The 20,564-nt window shown below is 48.5% G+C and overlaps 1 protein-coding gene across 4 annotated transcripts in view; it reads right to left on the bottom strand.

Moving 5' to 3' along the window:
* The window catches only part of ZFHX3 (zinc finger homeobox 3), a 101,787-nt gene that overhangs the window by 25,763 nt on the left and 55,460 nt on the right, over positions 1-20,564 (bottom strand). For all 4 annotated transcript variants that reach the window (XM_088136333.1, XM_088136332.1, XM_088136334.1 and 1 more), the window contains exon 4: positions 12,552-12,783. In XM_088136333.1, the coding sequence (XP_087992459.1) occupies positions 12,552-12,783 (232 nt within the window). The remainder of the gene's footprint in view (positions 1-12,551; positions 12,784-20,564) is intronic.

Genomic DNA, 20,564 nt, shown 5'->3' with positions numbered 1-20,564 from the left:
GCTCCGGAAGGACCTGCTGTTCTCTCGCTGACCCGTTCTAGTGGCCAGCAGTGGTACCTCAGCAGAACTCAGCCCCATTAATGAAAGGCCCTCTAAGGAAGCAATCGTGCATGCAAAGGCTGCTGGTGAAATCCAGGTGAGGCCGCTGATGGATACATTTGGGGCTAATTGTATGTGTTGAGAGAGGGGCGCGGGGGATGCAATCACCATTCCATCTCCTTTAAATGGGCTTCGGCCAGAAAGTAGGCCGAGAGCAACTCACCGCCTTCCTCACACAGGGAGCGTCTCTCAAAGGCTGCCAAATCATGAGCCACCCAACATTTTACTCCGGCCTCCTTCTCTGCCACACCTCATGTCAGGAGGGTTCTTTACTCCGGCGCTTACAGATTTTCCAGAGTGCAGACTGAGATGACAGAAGGCATTTCCATTACCGCCTGTAGAGAGCCCTATTGATCTAACACATACACACACACACACGGTGCCTTCAGAGTTGTTTATAATCAATATGCAAATCACTCCTAGCATTGATCTAATATTAATTTTCAATTAGGGAATCCACAAGGGGTCTCCCAGGGTCAATACCTAACAATGGAAAGGAAGTGCCAGAATGAAATATCGGAGCTGGTGTTCGGAGGCACTTCTACAGCTTTCTGCATGCTCTCTTCTGGTGATATCTACCCTCCTACCTTCCTCCTGGAAAAGTCACACACTCTATGTCTCTCGGAACAGCCACTTAAACGCTTCCTCCTTCCTTCACCTCGGTTTGACTGTTCTTCTGCAGTTTCATTATCTTACTTCTGGCAAAGGCAGATGGCATTTCACACACCTGCTCCTTCCCAGAGGGACATTTTATTTACTACAGTATGTCTGAATCCCAAAGACTGGAGGATGTTCCGTATCTATTTTGACCCACTGGCCCCATGGAAACCACCAGCTTATGCTCTCAGGGACCCTGAGGAAGAAGGCTGGCCACTTAAGGGTGGAGCCCAGCACCCACTCGTGGACCTTCTCTCTCTACTGCTGTGTTGGGAAACCCAGTGGTGGGAGGCAGCAAATTGCTCTAATGGCGGTTCCAAAGCTGAAGCTCGCCCCAAAAAGGGTGCCCTTGTTTCAAAGGAAGACCTCAATCAGTGCACCATGCGCGATAATGACCGCTTTTCAACAAATGGCTTAAGCAGTTTGAACACCTTACAGCAGAACACAGTGTAAAACAGTAGCGTTTCCATAAAGTCTTGAAGACTCACTATAAATGATAATTGTATCAGCATGCCTATAAAATATAAGCCAGCTTCCCAGTGTCTTCTCAAGTTACACAACTATCATTGTGCTGTTATAAAATCAATTAGAACAAGTTTTACAACACCTCAGCAGTGACTGGATGATGACATAAGATGCTACAAGTCATAAATGGGAAAAGTGCCATAAATGTCCTTCTCAAGAAAAGTAGCCCTCTTCTTCCTTGCACGGTCCCACTCAGATTCTGATATAGAGTGATCAGTGTGTAATGGGGTTCTCAAGGCAGGCAGTTTGCAAAATGTAACAAAGGCAGAATACTTTCCCTTTCAATAAATCTGGTTAAAGATGACTCTGGAAATCTTATTCTTTGGTTTTAAGTAACTGCTAAGGGCTTGACATAATGGAACTTCTGGTACCAAAGGCAGAGTACTAATGGTCTAAGTCTTAAGTGCATTTGATATCTTAGCATAAAGTGGAAAATGGGTGGGGTTTAAAGAATTTTTTTATACCTCTGCCCCTGTGACATATTCCACGTATGCTGCGCTCTTATGGGCTATAACAGTGTCAGCTTCCTGTTGTCACATGTTTGGCCAACCTGATCCTGATTCAGATTTTATTAATACTGAGGAGGCAGTAGGAGTAACTTGGGGCAATTTAAATCAACTTCTATGCAGCAATTATTGGATCTTCCTCTCTCATTTTGCTGTCATGTTTTTCAAAGTGTGGCTGTTCCTTTACTCTCCATGGGGTGGGGAGAGGGGACCTTCTCTTCTGAGCAGGCCTTCCATGCCATCTTTTGCAAGTTGCCAATCCTCACTGCTACGACGTGGGGCAGCTGACACTAACCTTTGCCATGGAATGCTGCCTAATTGGTTCATTAGCTACTCCAGCTAATTGGTCTATGGATAATGTTAATTACCATGTTTCTCATTAATGGATGAAATCTTTATTGGTTTCATTGATCAGCAGGACTTGTTAGCCAGCTTAACCAATGGCAGATGTAACAAGTTCTCTTATTGGCATATCAATTAGCATAATCAATTCCTGGCCAGCGGCTGCCATTCGCTTTCCTGCTTGTTAGGAGGCAGGAGCTGAAACCAGAGCAAAGCAGTGTTTTTCCAAGAGTGCCTCATTCCTATGGATCTTACACAAATCCCCAGGTCAAACCCCTTTTTTCCAATAGAACAAGGGGATCTTTCTGCACAAGGGTGAGGAGAGGCAGTGATCCACAGCTCCCCAGTGCTAAGATGCCACGTTTCCTTCCTGCTGCCCCAGGTGCCCTGAAACTCTGTCCTGGCCCATTCTTGGTTTGGTAGGCGCACCATGTGCCTCCCCCACTCCCCGCAGAAGCACAGGGGTACAAGCAGGATGAGCCAGGCAGAGAGGAGAGAACCAGAAGCCTTGCAAGCAAATGGGGCCCGGGGAGCCAGCTCCTCCGTTCTCTTGTACCTAAAGACCCAGGGGGTCTTTTTGGCCTTTCACAGCCTGATCTGATGGATGGCTGCCTTGGCCCAAAGTCTCTGGTTCCTCTAGATCAGTGTTTCTCAAACTTGGCAACTGGCTGGGGAATTCTGGGAGTTGAAGTCCACACATCTTATAATTACCAAGTTTGAGAAACACTGATCTAGATCTTCAAGGCTTTCAGATGAGAGTTAAGCCATCTTTGATTGAGCCAACCCACCAAACCCAGCCTGGCTCATGTAACCTCAGGAGCAATGTTGATGCTCAGAGAAGCTCGACCTGGTGGCTGTTGCTAGTTTTCCTGCCATGCCAGAGAGGAGCTGATGCAACAAAGTCGGTTTCCAAGTCCTGGTACAGGTCAAGAGACATTAGAGCCACTCTGCAGCATTCCTCTCCAAGAACAGCTTGGACCAGTGCCCCTCACAGCAATATTGCAAGCAGGAATGGCTAGAAATCGTATTTCCCTTAGCTCACGATCAGTTCTTCAACATCCTCAAATATCCAGCAATGCAACAAGATCTTACTGAAGCCAGCTTTTAAGTCCTTGTGATATCCCAAAAGCAGTTTCTAAGTTAATTATCCCAATTCCACATTGCCAACTATAATGACCTTTCTCTCTGCCCAGAACTTATGACCGAAAAGGCTACCTTCGGAGCACAGTAATTACCGCTTTCCCTTTCAAACTTCTAACTGGAGATCAATGCTGCATTTTAAGACTCATTGATTTACAATTAGCCTAGCTTTCCTACTAAAGTGTTTTCAAGCAGAGTTTACTTTTATTTTATTCTGAAATCTCAGAGATCTAGTTCTTGGATTTCACATTCTCTTGAGACGCATGCTGGAAACACAAAAAGGAAGAAACGCATCTAAATTAGGGAGGGGAGACAAGGCACGTGGGCCACCCTTAGGGCTAGCGGAGAAAAAATGACACAGCAATGGAGAAATCAGGAGCATCAGTCAAGCCAAGCAGAGCAGCTGTGCATCCCTGGCAAAACCAAGAGGCCCATCTAATTGACCTGAGGAGCTCCCAGCTCTTTCCTCCTCCTCGTCCTCCTCTCCAGCTGCATCCAGGGAGGATGCTGGCTGCATCTTTGCAAAGCACAGCAGCGGTTAAAAATAGTATAGAAGGTTAAGTTGTGAGGAGCCAGCAACCCTCGCATTTGTAGAATCCTACCAGGGGAACAGAAGTAAGCAAAGCAATTAAAGCATTTCATGCTGATGGCTTCCAGCATTTTCTCCCCTGCCGTAAAGGTAGCCTCATAAAGATCAAGTCTCTCCTCTGTGCATTCACAGATGTGGAGGTGGGCTGAGAGCGAGGGGCGGGGGGGCAAGCTGAGACCCAGTCCAGCTCCACAACAAACGCTGATGCTCTGCAAAGTGGAGTGCAATTCTCTACCTAAAGACCGACCAGGGTGGCGTCAAGCACTCCTGGAACTTGACAGCTAGAATTCCATTCAAGGGACCTCTCTTTCTCCATCGGAGCTACCATGGGAGCACGTAAGCACTGCTAAAATGTTGTTCAGAAAGAGAAGCTCTGCCTGCATCTCCGAATAACCCCACGGCTCTCATTGGCACTGCCAGGCAGTTGCAGTGAACTTCGCACCCACTTCCTTTTCTCATCACTTGGCCCAACCTTCTTTCCCTTCTGCCCCTTTCCTTAAAAAAAAAAAAAGCTGAATATACTTAAAAAGTTTGAAATCGAGGCAGAGCATCACAGATATGTCGAGAGTACTGACCTGAACAGTGTATTTTGGACATGGAATCTCAGTTTTCTTGGCACTCTGTATTAGTTCCAGTGCAAACCATTAAAGGGTGCCTATGCAATGCATTCCTTTGCATTCCTTTCACACATACTCTCTCTCTCTCTCTCTCTCTCTCTCTCCCCTCTTTAATGGACTTGTCTCATAGTGCAATGTTTTCTCTTACTAACAGGAACCCATGAATTATATATTCTCAAAATATACACTATCTGAAATATTGCACAAAATTGCATAATTTAGTATTAATTGGATTAATGCAACCACTTAGCGCACTTTGGCAGGAGCACTTCTCTGATATGGGGGGAGTTTCGCCCCCCAGCTACATCCGGAGTACCAGTGGGTAGAAGGGAACATTGAGCCAGTACAGGAGCCAGAAAAACTGCTTCATGGCAACTGAAAGACAAGTCTGAAAACAAGATAATGAAATCCACAGAAAACAGCAAAGGGCAGTTTGCTCAGGCCTTACTGTGACAGAATTCTTCTGTCTGCTTTAGAAACTTTAATCCACCCAGAACCCTCTCAGGAGCAAGCAGTCCCAACACACTCAGTGCAATAAACGGGAAACAAGCCATGCAGTCTTCAACATCCACAGGGAAACAAACCCATCCATTTTCTTCACTGGAGTAGAGCAGAAGGCCCTAGTCAACCCCTGGAGAGAGGTATTTCTGGCAGCTATGAAGAAGCTGAGCTCTTCTTGGTAGACGGGGACTTCTACCCTGAAGACCACAAAAGTGCTGGTTGGCAGGATCAGTGGCTGACCTTGCAGGGACATCTGCAGACAGACACAGTGGCAGCCCCCACCTCAAAACACCTTCAGGAGCAAGGCGCCCATGGCTCCCCATACAGCCCATTGCAAAGGGAGAGCTAACGGTCAGTTTCAGTTTTCAGAAGAAAAAGACGCCCTGCTCTGTCCTGCTCATCAGAAGGGGGGCCACAGCCCCCTTCGGCCAAACTGGACAACCACAAGGAACACACGGGGCCACATTATCCAGTATGCTTCTGATGACCCCAAGCGAGCCTGCGACATCCAGCCCATGAGTGATCTGGAGCCTCGCCCAGCTAAGCCAACCCGTCTTGGTGGAGGGGGGCAGAGAGGGCTTCCAACTCCATGTCCCAACATGGCCAACAATTCTCCAGCGGGCCAATCCTTCACTGCTGGGAAATCAAGCTGCCATCCCTGGCAAAGGAAATCCAGGAGGGGAAGCAGGAACACAGTTTCTGCAGCAATGAACAGCAGGAGCAGCAGCAAGTCCCCTTCTGCAGCCAGCTGGAGCAGTTTGTATGCCTTAGTTTGTCTGTGATGAACAGAAGGGTTAATGCAAGAGGCACTTCATCGCAAGGGTAGCTCAAGCGACACTGATGTGAATCAATGTTCCTTTTGTGAATGCATTACTTGGCAGAAACTGGCTTTTTGTATCCCCCTTAAACGAAGCCGGCAACACACAAAAAAAGAGTGGGGGGTGGATGTCCTTCAAACAAAAGGATGAGGTGAAAATAAAGAGAGACTCGCCTGCACTTTATTCTCTTTCATAGAAGCAAATGCATTTGGTGCTTTTTATACATTAATCAATCAATATCACTGACTGTACATCAGCAGTGCAGCCAAGTTATGAATGACCTTTCTGGCAAAGAGGACATTTTTAATGCTCACAAAATTGCTCAGAGATTTGCAACTTTCTGAAGTTATGCCTGCATGATTACACCTCAAAAGTGGGACTCTTAGCAGAATCTGCTGGTTTGCGTAAGCTAAAAAAAGGGTCACCGTAGATGTATATTTGTGTGCATCTGGCATGCGCGTACAACCACGACCTCCTGCGCTGAGAAAACGTCGTCCCAATCCCTGAACCCTCCTTGCTCTGACTTCCCACCTCTGGGGAGGCCTGACTTTATGGTAGCAATCCCCCCCCCACAACATACGAAACCCAGAGTTATGGAACGCTGCCGCTTCCCTCCCTTCTGGAGCAGCCTGGAGGAGCAACAGGCTGCTTTCTTCAATCCAAACTGAAAAGTATTCTGGAATTGGCTGTGCTGCAGCCAGAACAAATTCCAAGAGTGTCACATACCTAGGTTTATATTTTCTTGAAACATCAACAGAAATTCCATTTTCCCTTCCAGAAAAATCACCACCAGGATCCCTATTTTTTATGTAAACACATAAAGATAATAAAGCTAGATTTATGAAGGTGACAACACAGATCCCTCTACTTTGAAAGAAGTGATTCCTAAAAACACATCTTTGACATTTTAAAGATAAAATGTAGATGCGTTTATACAACAAAATTTTTCAGAAAAAACATCATCAGAAGTTTTCCCTGGAAATATTTCAATATTCTAAACTGATTTGATCTAATTTAATATATTTGACTGTTAATGATGAGGAAAACAAGAATAGTAAAGTACACTTAGCTTGCAATCTTAAAGATGTTTAGAAGCAAAATTCTGAGCATTAGATATTTTTCAGGTCCAAACCCTCTTCTTACAATATGGGTATATCTACAATTAGCACGTGGAGAGGAAGCAGACATGTGCTGCACAGACTGGGGTGGGTGGGTGTTTGATATGCACAGATCCCACAGGTGGGGAAGCTGGAAACCCATGGATGGTTGGGGGAGCATGGCTGCTGCATTTCCATGGGGCAGTCAAAGATGGACAGAAGGGAAGGGGGCTGGGGTCACCTGAAAAATGAAACTGTTTAGTTCATTACTAGTTCATTTTAGGGAAACAGAATGTTTCTGGATGGAGTTATAGCAACACTCCACATCCCTTTCTTGGAGCCACTTCACGGCTGCAGTGTTGCCTAGAAAACCACGGGAGATCTCCAACCCCTTGTGCTCCCTTGCTTCCTCCCATCCCTTAAGCAGCTGATGATGAAGCCTGAAACAATTCGCACATGCTATCAAAGTAAAGCTTTCACGGGAGACCCTCTATCACTTCCCCACATGCCACAGAAGGACTCAAGTGTACCAGAACATCCAAGTGGGAGCATGTCTTCTGGATCCTTCAGAAGGACTTCTCCTTTCCCACCACGCAAACACAGGCGTGCAGCCCTTCCTGCTTCCTTCATAGCCGGATCAGCAGAATTCACCCGAGGTTGGCCGGCCGGCCCGTCTGCCCAACAAGGACTCCCCAGAGGGCCTCTACAGCAGGGGCAGCCTCAAGGTCTCCCCTGGCTAATGGCTGATGTGCACTGCCACCCTTTCCTGCCCCCTACGGTCTTCATGCCTGCTTGAGGAAAAACCAGCCAAACGGTCCCTGAGATACACGCTGTGAGGAGAGGGCACAGCCTCAGCTGTGGTGCACCCCTTCCAACCACCCTAGAGGCCGAGCCCCTGCCCCAGCCCAAGCCCCAATGCCCTTCTCCCCCTCCACTGCCCCTTCTCCCAGGCACAGCCAAAGGGGCTCGCTCTCTCGCCCACGCAGGGTCTGGGCAGTGGCCTGGAAGACTGAGGCAGCTGCACCAGTGGAAGGGAACAGGCCCGCTGCCTTCTGCACAAGCAGGCTGGGACCAAGACTCCTGCCTGGCCACAAAGGCCGCAGCCCAGCAAGCAGCTGAGAGCAGAGAAATCAGGCACAGTGGCCAGCCAAGGAGGAAGGGCCCAGAAGCCACAGCCGGCCATTCGAAGTGGGAAGAGGAGGAGAGAGGCTGTCAAACCTCAGGGCAGGGAGACATGGATGGCACCTTCAAGCTCTCTCCATAAATCTGTCTGAGCACACAATTAAGGGGAGGGGGCTTCCTTCGCTGCAGCACCGACTGCTCTGTACAGATGTCCCGTGGATGCCCTGATCCCTGGTAGGCAGAAGTTAGGGAGGCTCACAGGATGAACCATCAACGACTTAAATCACCCCAAATGCCTTGTTTGTTTTCTTCTGCCCAGTTTCGACGGCCCAACCTTCCTTACAGCAGCCGGCCTCTCCTCCTTTCCGGGGCCTGGACATCCCGCCACCTCTGTCTCATTCTGTGCTTCACCTCTGAGAGGCCCGCAGCGTTGCCGTTTGGCCTGGGAGCTGAGAGGGGCACGCAGTGGTGTTTACAGAGCCACGTGCTGTAATTATGCAGGAGTTTCAGGTAAGTGGCTATCTTAACAGATATGCCTGGTTCATTCTTATCTTTGGAAAGGTCCCTTTCTGTGGTTATTCTTTCCCCCCCCCAGGCTGTTATTTGTGTTATTTCCTGGGCACTGTTTGGCAGGAAGGCAGGCACTGCGCTGAACAGGGAACAGCCTCCTAAACAGAAAGGAGCAGGGTCTACTCCCCTTCCCCCCCTTCCCCACTTGTCTTCCCACTTCAGCCCAAGCCCAACAGGGAGAGGAACCCGTCTCGGCAAAGACCTGCACTGCAGTGGCCAGCAGAGGGACCCCCCACCCACCGCTAGGTTTTCCGGCCCCGAAATCGGGCAGCTGGCTTTCTGTCTGGGTGGCAGATTCAGCTGAACCAGGAAAACCTTCTGGAGCAAGCCAAGGGCCCTGCTTCCTCTCTTGCCGCTCAACGGGAGCCGCTGGTGGCGCAGACTGGGGCCGCCACTCCTCAGGCTGGTGGCCGCTCCTGCCCCTTCCTTGGGCCTGGGACACTGTGCTGGCCGCCCCTCAGGCTCCCCCTGCTCAGCCCGAGGCGGCGGACCGGGGGCCTCCCTCACCTGGGTGGTGTGACTTGTGGACGAGGGCCCAGGGCTGGGGCTGCCAGGCAGCACTCTTGCCCAGCGCCGAGGACGAAGGAGGCTCATCCAACACGAGTGGAGAAAGCGAGAGCCGTGCAGAGCCGAGACTTCCCGGGCAGCGGAACTCTGGCTCTCACCCCAGCGAGGACGGGCGAGAGGAGAAAACAGCTGGGGAGGAGGGGAAGCGCCTCACAAGTGGGAATCCTGCTTTCCCTCCTGCCACCCTCTTCTCTCCCCCGCCCCCCCAATTCTGTATCAGGCAGACAGCAGGTAAGGGAGGAGCTCTCTGGAATTTCCTCCCGGGGAGTGCCAGGCTCCAGCCAACAAATTCAGGGGTTCACACGGTGAAGTTCCTTCACTTTCCCAGTCCTGCTTCAAGCATGCAGCCCCGGAAAGCCACCCAACACCTTCCCTGGATCCCCGGGGGCTTCTGTGCAACCCGCAAGGCAAAAAGGAACCCCAGCTCAGGCAGGGCCGAGTCTGGGCACGGGTGCCGTTAGCGGAAAGCCTCCCGTGGAAGCCCACCCCTCCTGCTCCAGGCAGCAACGTCAGCTTCTAGGGACTGGCCTTAGGCGAAGACTCCTGGACAGAAACCAGGTTTGCACTGTGAGCCTGAATGTACTGCTGAGCAAGTTCAAAACAGAAAGAAAACACCGAAAAATGCGTAACAGTACCAACTGACATACAGACATACAGACATACCGACCACGCCATGCCTTTTGGGGTAAACCGTGTTTACATGATCACAGAAAAGAAGTAAAAAATAGCAGGACGAGGAAAGCAGACACAACCAAAATGATTCTACGTGAACAACATTCACTTTATATCTCTTTGTACCTTTTCTGTCTTGGCAAACCATCCATGCTTTGACCAGTGCATAGGTTGCCTTTGGTGCTGTAAACTTTCAACCTTTCGCCTTTCTAGGATCTCTTCTGCTTCACCCCAACATAACTCTCTGGGTCCTCGCCTTCCTCCCAACCCACTCATTTTTCTTTTCATGGTTGTTTTGCAGTTTGATCTTCGCTCACTCTCTCTGTACAATCAAACGCTAGTCCTCTCCTCCCGGTCCGGTCCCTCACTTTTGCATCCAACCCACGTTCATTCAGCACCCTCATATGCTGGACCCGTGGTCTCCCTGTGTCACACAGATGCTTCTTAAGGACCCCGTTTCCACTGCGGTGAACTTCTCGAGTCCTCTTCAGTTCTCACTTCGGTATAACAAAGGGGGCTCTTTACAAGTGGGCTCTTACACCCAGGCATCTTCACTTACAAACTTTAATTCCTTGCAAACAATCACAAACCACCAATTAATTTCTACCAGCATGTTTATGTCATAACATTTCCCCTCTTTAGTAAATATTCTACCAAAGTACACAAATATGTCTCATTTTCCTCTTAAACACAAATATCCTGGTCTTCGATATATTAATGTTCAAATCGATTCTTCTTGTTGCATGAAATGGCCTTTCTAACACATGCTACAAAATGTTTGGGTTTTCAACCACCCACATGGCATTGTCTGCATTCAAAAGTAACATCGCTAAAAGTATTCCTTATACACAGCCATCAATGTATTAAACAACAAAGGGGAATTATCACCTTGCTTATCCACTGCCTGCTCAGTCCTGGACCATCTGCTAAGCATCCCATTTGTTTTCATGCATATTTTACTTCCATCATATACCATTCTTACCACATTCAGCAATCACCTTTCAAATCCATATTCATGCAAAACATTCCATAATTCAAGTCTATTTACTTTGTCAAATGTTTTCTCTGCATCAAGAAACTTCAAGGCTAAAACAGACAACTACAGGGGGAGAGAATCCCAAAGGAGGTCAACAGACCAAGCGGAGGACTCGCCAATTGAGACGCGGCTCTTGCGGACCCCCCTCTGCTCAGCCGCTGGAGTGCTGGGCACAGCCAGGCGTGGCTGTCTCTGGCCCCCCAGGAGGAGCTTCTCAACTGTCTCTCCTTCTCTCACAGCCACAAGGCTGCCTGGGCTAAGCAAAGACCAACTCTTCAGAAGCGCAAGGGGCTAATATTTCGGGTAATTCTGAAAGGAACAGCACTCCTGTGTGACAGAGCATCCCTCCCCCTTGGTGGCAGAAAAGCCCAAAGGGATATTAGATGGATACCCCTGTAAGAAGGCTGGAAAAAGCTGCTTTGAGCACGTGGGGGGGGGGGTGTCTTGTGCAAAGCCCTGGCAAGAAGGAAACCACTGGTGGGAGGAAAGGACAGTGAAAAACTGCACTGGGAACAGGGAACACAGCTACCCAAGCACCCTTTAATCTTATCTGTTGGGCAAACCCAACTGTGTGCCTGGAATTGGGTCAATTGAGTAAATCATAGTTAAACTAACCATGATTATGTCCACTACAGCAGACTGGATCCTTTGCAGCAAGAGGGAGAGCTGAGAAAGAAAGGATTGTAGCCTAAGTGGTACAGAAAGACTATTTAAAGGGTTGGAGGGGGAGAGAAGAGAACACTGCAGCTCCCATTTAGATAGCCGGCCAACCGAGAGGGCCTCATGCTGTTCCGGACAAATGGCTGTGCAGCCTTTCCTTGAGAACCTCCAGGGAGGGAGCACTCGCAACTTCAGGGGGCAGGCTGTTCCTCTCAGTAGCTTCCACCCTTTTTGTTCCCCCCACTTAAGCAGGCAGGCAGGCAGGCAGGCAGGGCAGGGCAGAGGAGAGGCCAGTATGAGGGCAGCCTTAAAATAAGCACCCCCAGCAAGATAACCTCACTTCTCCTTAATTTTATGGCAAGATACTAAATAATTCCCAAAGTATTCCCAAATTCCCACTCACCATTTCTTTTTGTCTTCCTGCTGATTGAACTTCTTGATGCATCTCATTTGGAAATCTGATTTCTCTTGGGAAAGGATCAAAAGCCTGTGGGCTGCATACACCTTCCCTAGCAGCTGCTTAGAAGGCTAAGCGGCAATGGGCCCTCTCTCACGCACTCTTGCTTCTACAGATGAACCTAAGCCATCCTTATCATCCCTGGCAACGAGGCCTGCAAAAGGCATATTAGCACAAAGCTGGTTTTCTCCACCAAGCTGGACCTGTGGCCAAGGGATGGTGTTTAGCACCTTCAACAGGACCTCCTTCTTCCTAGGGCAATGTGCAGGAGAGGCACATTGTATCCATCCAATCTCGAAACACAGAGAGCAGGTAAGACCTTTCTTTGGAAGCCACTGGCTGCCAGAGTCACACTCCCTCCAACAGACCCACTTGGGCCCCAGAGAGAGGACGGGAGGTCAGTGGCCTTAGCCAGATCACAAATCTATGCACAGTTTCAGCCACGTGCAATGCTAAAGGGAGATACATTAGCTCCTTGCCTTCAGATGCTGACTAAGAGAAACCCACATGCCACTGGAATCCCACCACAAAGGGCGAGAGCATGAATGTGATCTGCTGGCTAAGAGTGCCACTCACCAGTGTCAGTCGTGGGGCATTTCTGGATGGTGAAGATCTGGCCCAGGTCCTCCTCTTCCTCAGGAAGGTTCTTCTGCAAGCGCTGCAACTTCCGCAAACTCTCACTCCGCTGATGCTTCATGGAACGAACGTGCTGAATGAGATTTAGCTTGGCCTTGGTGGAGTAGTTGCAGAGGACACAATGGTAAAAACAACCTTCCCCCTCCACTCCACTCTCATGGTACTGAAGGTGCTGCAGAGAGAAGCAAAAGGAGGGAGAAATGAGAAACAGGACCTGCTCAGAGGAACAGTTTGGCTCCTTCTGCAATCTGGATCTGAACTTCAAACAATTATCTGGCCTTAAAGGCCAAAGCCCACGGGAACTATAGACAGCCAAAAAGGACCAGAACCTAAGAGGACCTTTTCCCCTCTTAGCTCTGCAAGAGTATCTTGGGAAGAACTCTGGCATCTTCGAGGCAAGCAAGAGGTAAGACTTCTCATTTCAACTGACTTCCTGGGATATTCACTTTCAAACTCATGCTGAAGTGACATATATGCTCATGCATACCAATGCATATATGAGTTCTCTGAGATCTCTCAGCAGGATAATGCTGCTGTTCCATTACAACACATCCAAGAGGGCATACTGGCACCTTAATAGCTGCCTGATTGAGAAAACAGAGTCTGTGGTCCAGGATTACTTTATTCCTCCAGTGAAACAACCAGTTCCTAGGGAAGAGCCTGGCTGGTTTCAGATCCACCCACTTTCAAAGCAGACCATTCATCTTTGGATCAAGCTCTTGAAACACACACGCATGAGAAGGAAGCATGGAAGCAAAGGCTCAGACGGAAGAGAAGAGGGGGAGAAAGAGATGCTTCGCACTTCTCTGCCTCCAGCCTCCTTGCTGCTCCCCTTGTTGGCACAGGCACTCCGCCTCGAGCGGCCCATCGTGCTGCTCCTCCAGCCCAGAAGCTGTGTCCCCAAGGCCAGGCTTCTTAGCCCATCATTCTTCTGAGCCCGTGGGCTCCAGTCAGCAGCCTACTGAAGCAAGGTGGGCGAGAAGCAGGCTTGTTGTCGTCAAGTGCTAGTTTTGTGTGCACACGCCATACACAAAATTATGCAGGCTGTCTTTTGGGGAAATGAGCAAGTAAAAAAGAAATCAACAATTCTCCACTAGAAGACAGCTGCATCCCTGCTCCTCTGGATTAAACTCTACTTGGAAACAACTAAAACTGCTGTATCATTACAAAAGAATCCCACCCAAAGAACCTGTGCCTGTTGCTCGTTATTAGGAAATGCCAAGCAAATTTCGACAGGACATACTGAGTACTTTCTTGAATCTGGAGGGGCCACAGCGGCTTCCTCCCGGGAAGCTTCCGGTAAGAAGTTCCCAAGAGCCAGCTCTTCACACCTGGAATGTAAAATCCTGATCACTTCACTCTCCGAGCTGGATCAGACAGAAGCCCAGCCTGATACGAATGGCATTTCTGCAAACCACCCTGTACCCCTCAGGACCACTCATCTAAGAGAGATTCTGGTCCAGGGCAGGGGTGACCTGCCCAGCCGCTCGCTCAAGTCCCTCTGCACACCACCTGATGTTCCCGGAAGGGTGGGATCAAAATGGCTATCGCCTCCCATCACTGAGCCACACCCCAAGGGGCAGGAAAGGCAGAGAAGGCGGAATTCGGAGGCAACAAAGCCCTGGCGAGAGAGGGGGTTTTACCAACGTCTCAGGGCCATCCCCACCACGAGGCAGGGGGAAGCAGTGATTTCAGAAAAGTAATAGTGGTTATCGCGAAAGAGCTTGAAATGGACAGGGATGAAGGTTGCATTCTTACTGCCTGGAAGAGTGATTTTCTGCCTCAGATCAGATGTCAAATTCATGGCCTGCTTGGTGCAAGGCACCTTTGCTCTTTCACATCATCAGAGTGGTCTCATGCTAGCCCCTTACAGGCTTTTTGCGTGAAACAGGAAAAAACGAACTTACGATTTATGGCTTTGAAGATTAGATGGGATAGATTATAGAAAGAAGAGAGCTCTATTGTAACCATAGAGTAAGAGGTAAATTTATCATTGTACTTTTAACTGCTGCAAAGATCGGGAGCTACCTCTTTGCATCTTTTTTCTTCCTTTTCTATTTTTCTTTTACTTCTTTTCCTTTCTTGCACTTTCAGCCTTCTCTTTGATTTTCTTTTTCTTACTTTATACTAGTTTGTATTAGTTTTCATCTTCCATTTTGTATATCTGTATAAAAAGTGGTCTCGTGCCAGTCTATGTCACTCAGAAGAAAGCAGAGAAAGGGAGGGCCGGGAGCCTGCAAGCAGAAGAGCGTGGCCAGCTGCAGCCCAGAGACCACTGCTGTGATTCTCTAACAAGTGGCCCTCTTAAGAGGGGAGACAGGGCCCTAGATTACAGAAGCAGCCGTTGCAAGGTGGCCCGCTTGTTACAGGCGGCAGTTCCTCAATCTCACCCGAGGCTGGGTTCCTTCTGTACCCAGCGGGCAGCAAGCTAGAGGCCCCCCCCAGCTCCCAGGTAGAACGGCTGACCCCTAGCAGCAGAGCAGGGTATTCACAGGCAAGCCCTTCCCCCAAATAGCGGGCCCCTCCCAGACCAGTGCTGCTGGCCACACTCCTTCCTTCCGGTGCTCATGCCACGCCTCGCACACCCACACGCGCCCAGAGTTGGATTTGAATCCCTCTCCTACTCCCCCACAGGTAACTGGCTGGCGGGATTTTGCTCCACCCTCTAAGCCTCATTAAAAGCCTATATTGCTCAACCTCAAGATGGAAAGCTCAGCATAGATTTTACGGAATGTTAAATCAAGCAGCAAGCACAGCCAGCAAACTCTGTGGCACTTTAACTTTAAATAATGCAATAATTATTGAATTTCCTTTTTATAACTGAAGTGCTGGAATGTAAACAATGGGGCTGTAATTGCAGGAAGGGGGGATCAATAGAGGCAATCGTTTTCAGCCATGTTAATTGTAAATACAATTGCTCCAAGATGTCAGCCTTGTTCCTCTCGCTCCAGAATCACCCTAACGGATGACAGAGTCCAACTTTCCCATTATAGCTGTTCGTTCCTTTAAGAGGTTCTCAATCAGGTCTGATCAATCTGTCAAGATAATGCATGGAGTAAGTAAGACTCTTCCAAACACAAATGCCCAATCAATAGCCCCAACCAGCTTAATGAGGAGGGGCTGAAGCCCAGAGGGAGGCAAGAGCCAGCTTCAGCAGGCCAGCTAAGCGGATCAGCCCTTAACGAGGCCACCCTGTAGGCAGGCTTCGGAGAGCAGGAAAGGACCCTCTCCAGGGACAGGGAGAAGCCCAAACTGACGCCTCCGACTGCGCTGCAGGCCAGAACGCCCTCACAGACGCTTCACATTGGCCATTCCCAGGGACAGAAGGCCTGGCAGCTTGGCTGTGGCGGGTGCTCCCCTCCAACAGCCTCCCCAGCAACTCAAAACAGCCCACCACATTCCCCAGAATTCTGCCTTAGCAGACACTCAAATGCAGCCACTAAAATGCAACTGGAAAAGTTTGCCTGAATATGAAGATCCTTGCTTCTATTTGTTCATGAAGCCATAATACCTTGCCCTGCAAATAATAAAAGGAGTGTTCTTTCAACTCAGGGTGGCTTGCCAGATAAAGCCCATCCTTGCTCACGTTCTGTAAGTTGGCTTCAGACATTCAAGCAACAGAGACTACCCTATGGCACCAATTTTGCATCATTTCAACATCTAGCATTTGACACCCTGCTTGCTTTATACATCCTCTCTCTCTCCCCACACACAGGCACACAAACACACACAGAGTCTTACTAGAGCCTTACAAAATTCCTCACTTTAGATTTATTTATTTATTTAGCAAATTTACATGACCACCCAACTCACACATGGTGACTCCGGGAGGCTTACAGAAAGCAAACCCCAAATACAAAACCCTGTACACCCTCCACCCCCCTGGCAACAACAACACATTCAGACAAGCCATTTAATGGGCTCCGTATCTACCTGGGACCCCCAGGCCTGCTGGCAAAACCACGTCTTCAGGGCCTTTTGGAAGAGTACCAAGGTGGGAGCCAGTCTTATCTCCTGAGGTATGATGTTCCATAGGAAGGGAGCCATCATGGAGAAGGCCTTTTTTCTCAGTCCCGCCAGATGAACCTCCTTAATGAGGGGGACCATTAAGATACCCACAACATGTGGTCCAAGCTTGTTCTAATTTAGGGAAGCTCTGAGTATATGTCAAATAGCCCCCTGAGGTTCAGGTGCCTCTTACAAGTCAGTCTCACCTTTTGCACAGGGCCCCAAGAAAGCAAGGCCACTGGCACCCAGATGGTTGGCTACTGCAACTTCTGTAGGCATTTGCCCAAGCAGACCAACAAGAACGGGAACAAACTAGAAACTATCCACCCCACAAGAAACAAGAGCCAACTGAGCTGCTATCACCTCGGGTTCCAGAAGATCAACCTGAGCAAAGCCATCACACATACTATATACACATGAAGGAGAAACCTCTCAGGAAAGATGGACAACCGTGGAGTCCTTGATGCTCTCTGAGCTGTGTGGTTTGCTTGCAGGTGTTTCGTTACCTGACTAGGTAACATCATCAGTGCGACTGTGGGGTTTGCTCCCTGTTTATATACAGCAGCTTGCCCTGCCAGTGACACACCATTCAAAAGAGACAGTGAAAAAGCTAAGAAGGAAACAAAAAGACCAGAACGCATCCTTTCCGGCAGCGACACCCAGATAAGCAGGGATTGACACCAGACAAACAATCAAGCAGAAAACAATACCCTAATCAAGGAACGACCAAGGAGAAAACCCCGCTCCCACCAAAACTGGAAGGTTCAACCCTGAGCTACATATATTCTCCTCTATTAGAGATGGGCAACTCTCCTCCAAGGGCATTTATCCCCATATAGCAATTATTTTGTCAGGATTACCACTTGGTTGTGCACAGCTTAATTCTTTGCATGAAATGAGAATTATCAATTGCAATTACATGCAATTACATGAACAATCCTGCCTTAAATTCCTACAGCAAAAGCCTTTGGCAGGATATAGGAATTCTGTAATCAAACAGCCCTGAGAATATTTGGTGAAAGGAAGTATGGCATTCCATAAAGAAAGGCAAGTAAAATGAAGGATGGTTGCATCTCAAGCACATGATATTTAAAAACCTCCAGAAGCCACTTAGCTGAACATGAATGACAAACACCTGACCTGAAAGGAATAAGATTCCTACAATACATACTCCGCTTTTCTTACAGCTCCAAAAAGACCTGGCTTCAATACCCAGCATCTCTGAGGAAAAGGGGGCCAGGCAGGGTGAGAACCTAAGAGCTTAGAGAAGAGACTGTGCTGAGCCACATGGACCAAAAATCCAGTCCCAGGCAGGTCCTAGCACTCAGATGAGCACTATGCCTCTTTCGTCAGCCCCCATTGTTCTAAGCAGCAGGCATGTTTCTGTCCACTGAAATGGCTTCAACTGTAGCAGCCACTACCTGAATACCCGTGCCAGTTGGCACTGACCAGATCCTTTGGTGGTATGATGGAGCCTCCAGGATCAAAGTAAGGTGTTTCTCAATACCAACTGTTGGGGAAGAACACAAGTGGGCTGGTATTAACGTGATCTGCTTGAGTTGACATCTGCTTGGTCATTGTGGGGACAGAAGGCACTGGACCTTTATTCTGTTTCAGTTCCTGTCTGAATAGGATCAGGTCCAATTCAAAGTGAGAGAATGATCTCCTGGGTTGCCATTGCCTGCCATGAGCTGTTCAAGTTAATTAGAGAAAAAGGAAGACTATGTCCTCTTGTCTGATGCAAGGCAGAATGAGAGGAGGAGATGAATGGAGGGCTTGGAGCTGCAACTTTCCACTGGATCTTTCCCACCAGTCTGCTGTCTACATTGGGACCTACTAATGACAGCATAGCCTGCAACCCTGATTCATTGGGTCTCATAGATGACTTCAGGCCTGAGGTCTCCATGGATGAGACGAGAGCTGCTTTTGTTTCAGCATGACAGGTGCACTATGGGGTAGAAGGAAACGGAAGAAATATTGCCCAGGTTCATCATAGGATCGGGCAAAGGACTTACTGTTCTCTAGGAAACGCAAATGCAACATTCAACTCATCCTAGACCAAGATAATAAACTGCCTAAGAAATTGCCAGTTTGGTAGGACATTACTTTGGGAAGTGGGGGTGGGGAGAATTTCATACCATACAAAACTAGTTTTATAAATGACTTGATATCATCTAAAATGCTTACAATTAAAACCTATCACATGTAATTGACAGCAATTAATCAAAGGTGAGAGGGTTTTTTTGCCATACATGCCTAGCAGTTGCTATATTAATGCCCATCCTCCAGCTCAGAGAGACCTGTTTAGCCTTTAATCTCACTTTGTATGTGAGAGTTAAATAATGGAGTTGCCTGTACATTTGGCCACCTCACAGCTCCTACCTTAATGAAGCATGAACAAATCAAAAGTCCTGCTACAGATGGACCTTGGACGCGTGTGTGACAGCAGGAGGGAGAGAATCACTAGCAACATACCTCTATTTGCACAACCTGATCAATTCCTAAGAGAGGCTCTACCTCCCTGTTCTGGTTACACCCAAAGGATTGCTTCACCAACTCTATGATTCTCTTCCAATTCTTCTTAGCTCTTCTGTTCTTTCCCTAGTAACTGGTCTTCTGCTTGTTCAGGAAAACCAGAACCAAGCTTTTTTTGAAATGATGTGAATATTTCTTCAGAAATATTCATCCTTCTCTGTAAATCTAATATTTTTAGTAACAGTTCACCTAAATCAGATGTTAATCTAAGCAGTCTTAAATTAGTGAGCTTCCCAATCTTGAGGACAGTGGCTTGTTTGTAGGACAAGGTACTTTTCTGGGGTAGGAAATCAGCAATTCCCATGTGAGTGGAGAACTCCTGGACAGATATCATCTGGACTTGCTTATATGCTGTTTGTTAATAAGGAGGAATGTAACGGGGATGGACTTCCCTGGCTGCTTCCAATGTCCAAACAAAACAATCTGCAGGTGAGCTTAGAAAAGAGGGGCCTCCGCTGCAAACAGCCCATTAGATTTTGGGAATCATTTGCTCACCCCAACATACCTGTGCTACGGAAGATGCTGTCCACTGTAATGGAGACAAGTGTGGACAGGGAGCACCCCTTTTATCACAGTTAAAAAGCTTTCTCCAGTATGCATTTCTAAACACCAGATGATTTCATCACCACCAGAGCTTTGAAATCACGACTGGCAAAAAATCCAAAGCAAAACTGGATTCTTAGAAGACTCCCTGTTTCAGCTCAGAACCGTAGGTGAAAAAGCAGGACAGAATGTGACCTCATTCAGGAAAGATGCTCTATGCATCGAACTCAGACGTCCGTCCACTCCAGGGACGGCAAATGGGGAATTCACTGCTTGTGAAAGCGAAGCTGCCCCGGAGCTCCCAAAGGCAGGAGGGGATGTATGACACCCGCTGTCCTTCCATGCTGGGCCTCCGCAAGCACTTCCCTGGGCTTCCTTCCGACCTGCACCCCAGGGCTAATTACAATCCTCTAAGAGGCATGTCACAATCAAAAGGGATACCACAGGACAGAATCTGCCTTAAATGAAAGCAAGCCGACAGTTTACAGGATCAATCTACAGATGGGGGGGAGGGCTAAGACCTGGCAATTGTTTAATTCCCACTAAAATCAACACAACCCACTTGAAGGACCACAGGCCTGGGGACCTATGTTGACCAAGCCAGGACCCAAAGAACAAGCTGCTTAGCTATGCAGAGACAATTCATAACCGAGCAGAATGGAAGGGGGGGGGGTCCCACCTCCCACCTGTTCCTCAGAAAAAAAGCTGAGCTTGTAGCACCAGGAAAGCAGCACGGCTACGTTTGCGGGGGTTTCCCACCTGACACCCAACCCAAGTCCTACAGATGGCCCTCGCTACCAGTTCCTCTCCCAAGAAGCCCACAGAGAGGGAAAGGATCCCAGCCTGCCACAGGCCTGCCACCTTGAA

The sequence above is a fragment of the Python bivittatus genome, unplaced genomic scaffold, assembly GCF_059951505.1.
Source record: "Python bivittatus isolate LINGU-HERP-01145 unplaced genomic scaffold, Pbiv_v1 ctg000190_np1212, whole genome shotgun sequence".
In the NCBI taxonomy this organism is placed as follows: domain Eukaryota; kingdom Metazoa; phylum Chordata; class Lepidosauria; order Squamata; family Pythonidae; genus Python; species Python bivittatus.
Note: the sequence above shows the minus strand (reverse complement) of the source record. Positions and strands in the feature narration are given on the sequence as shown.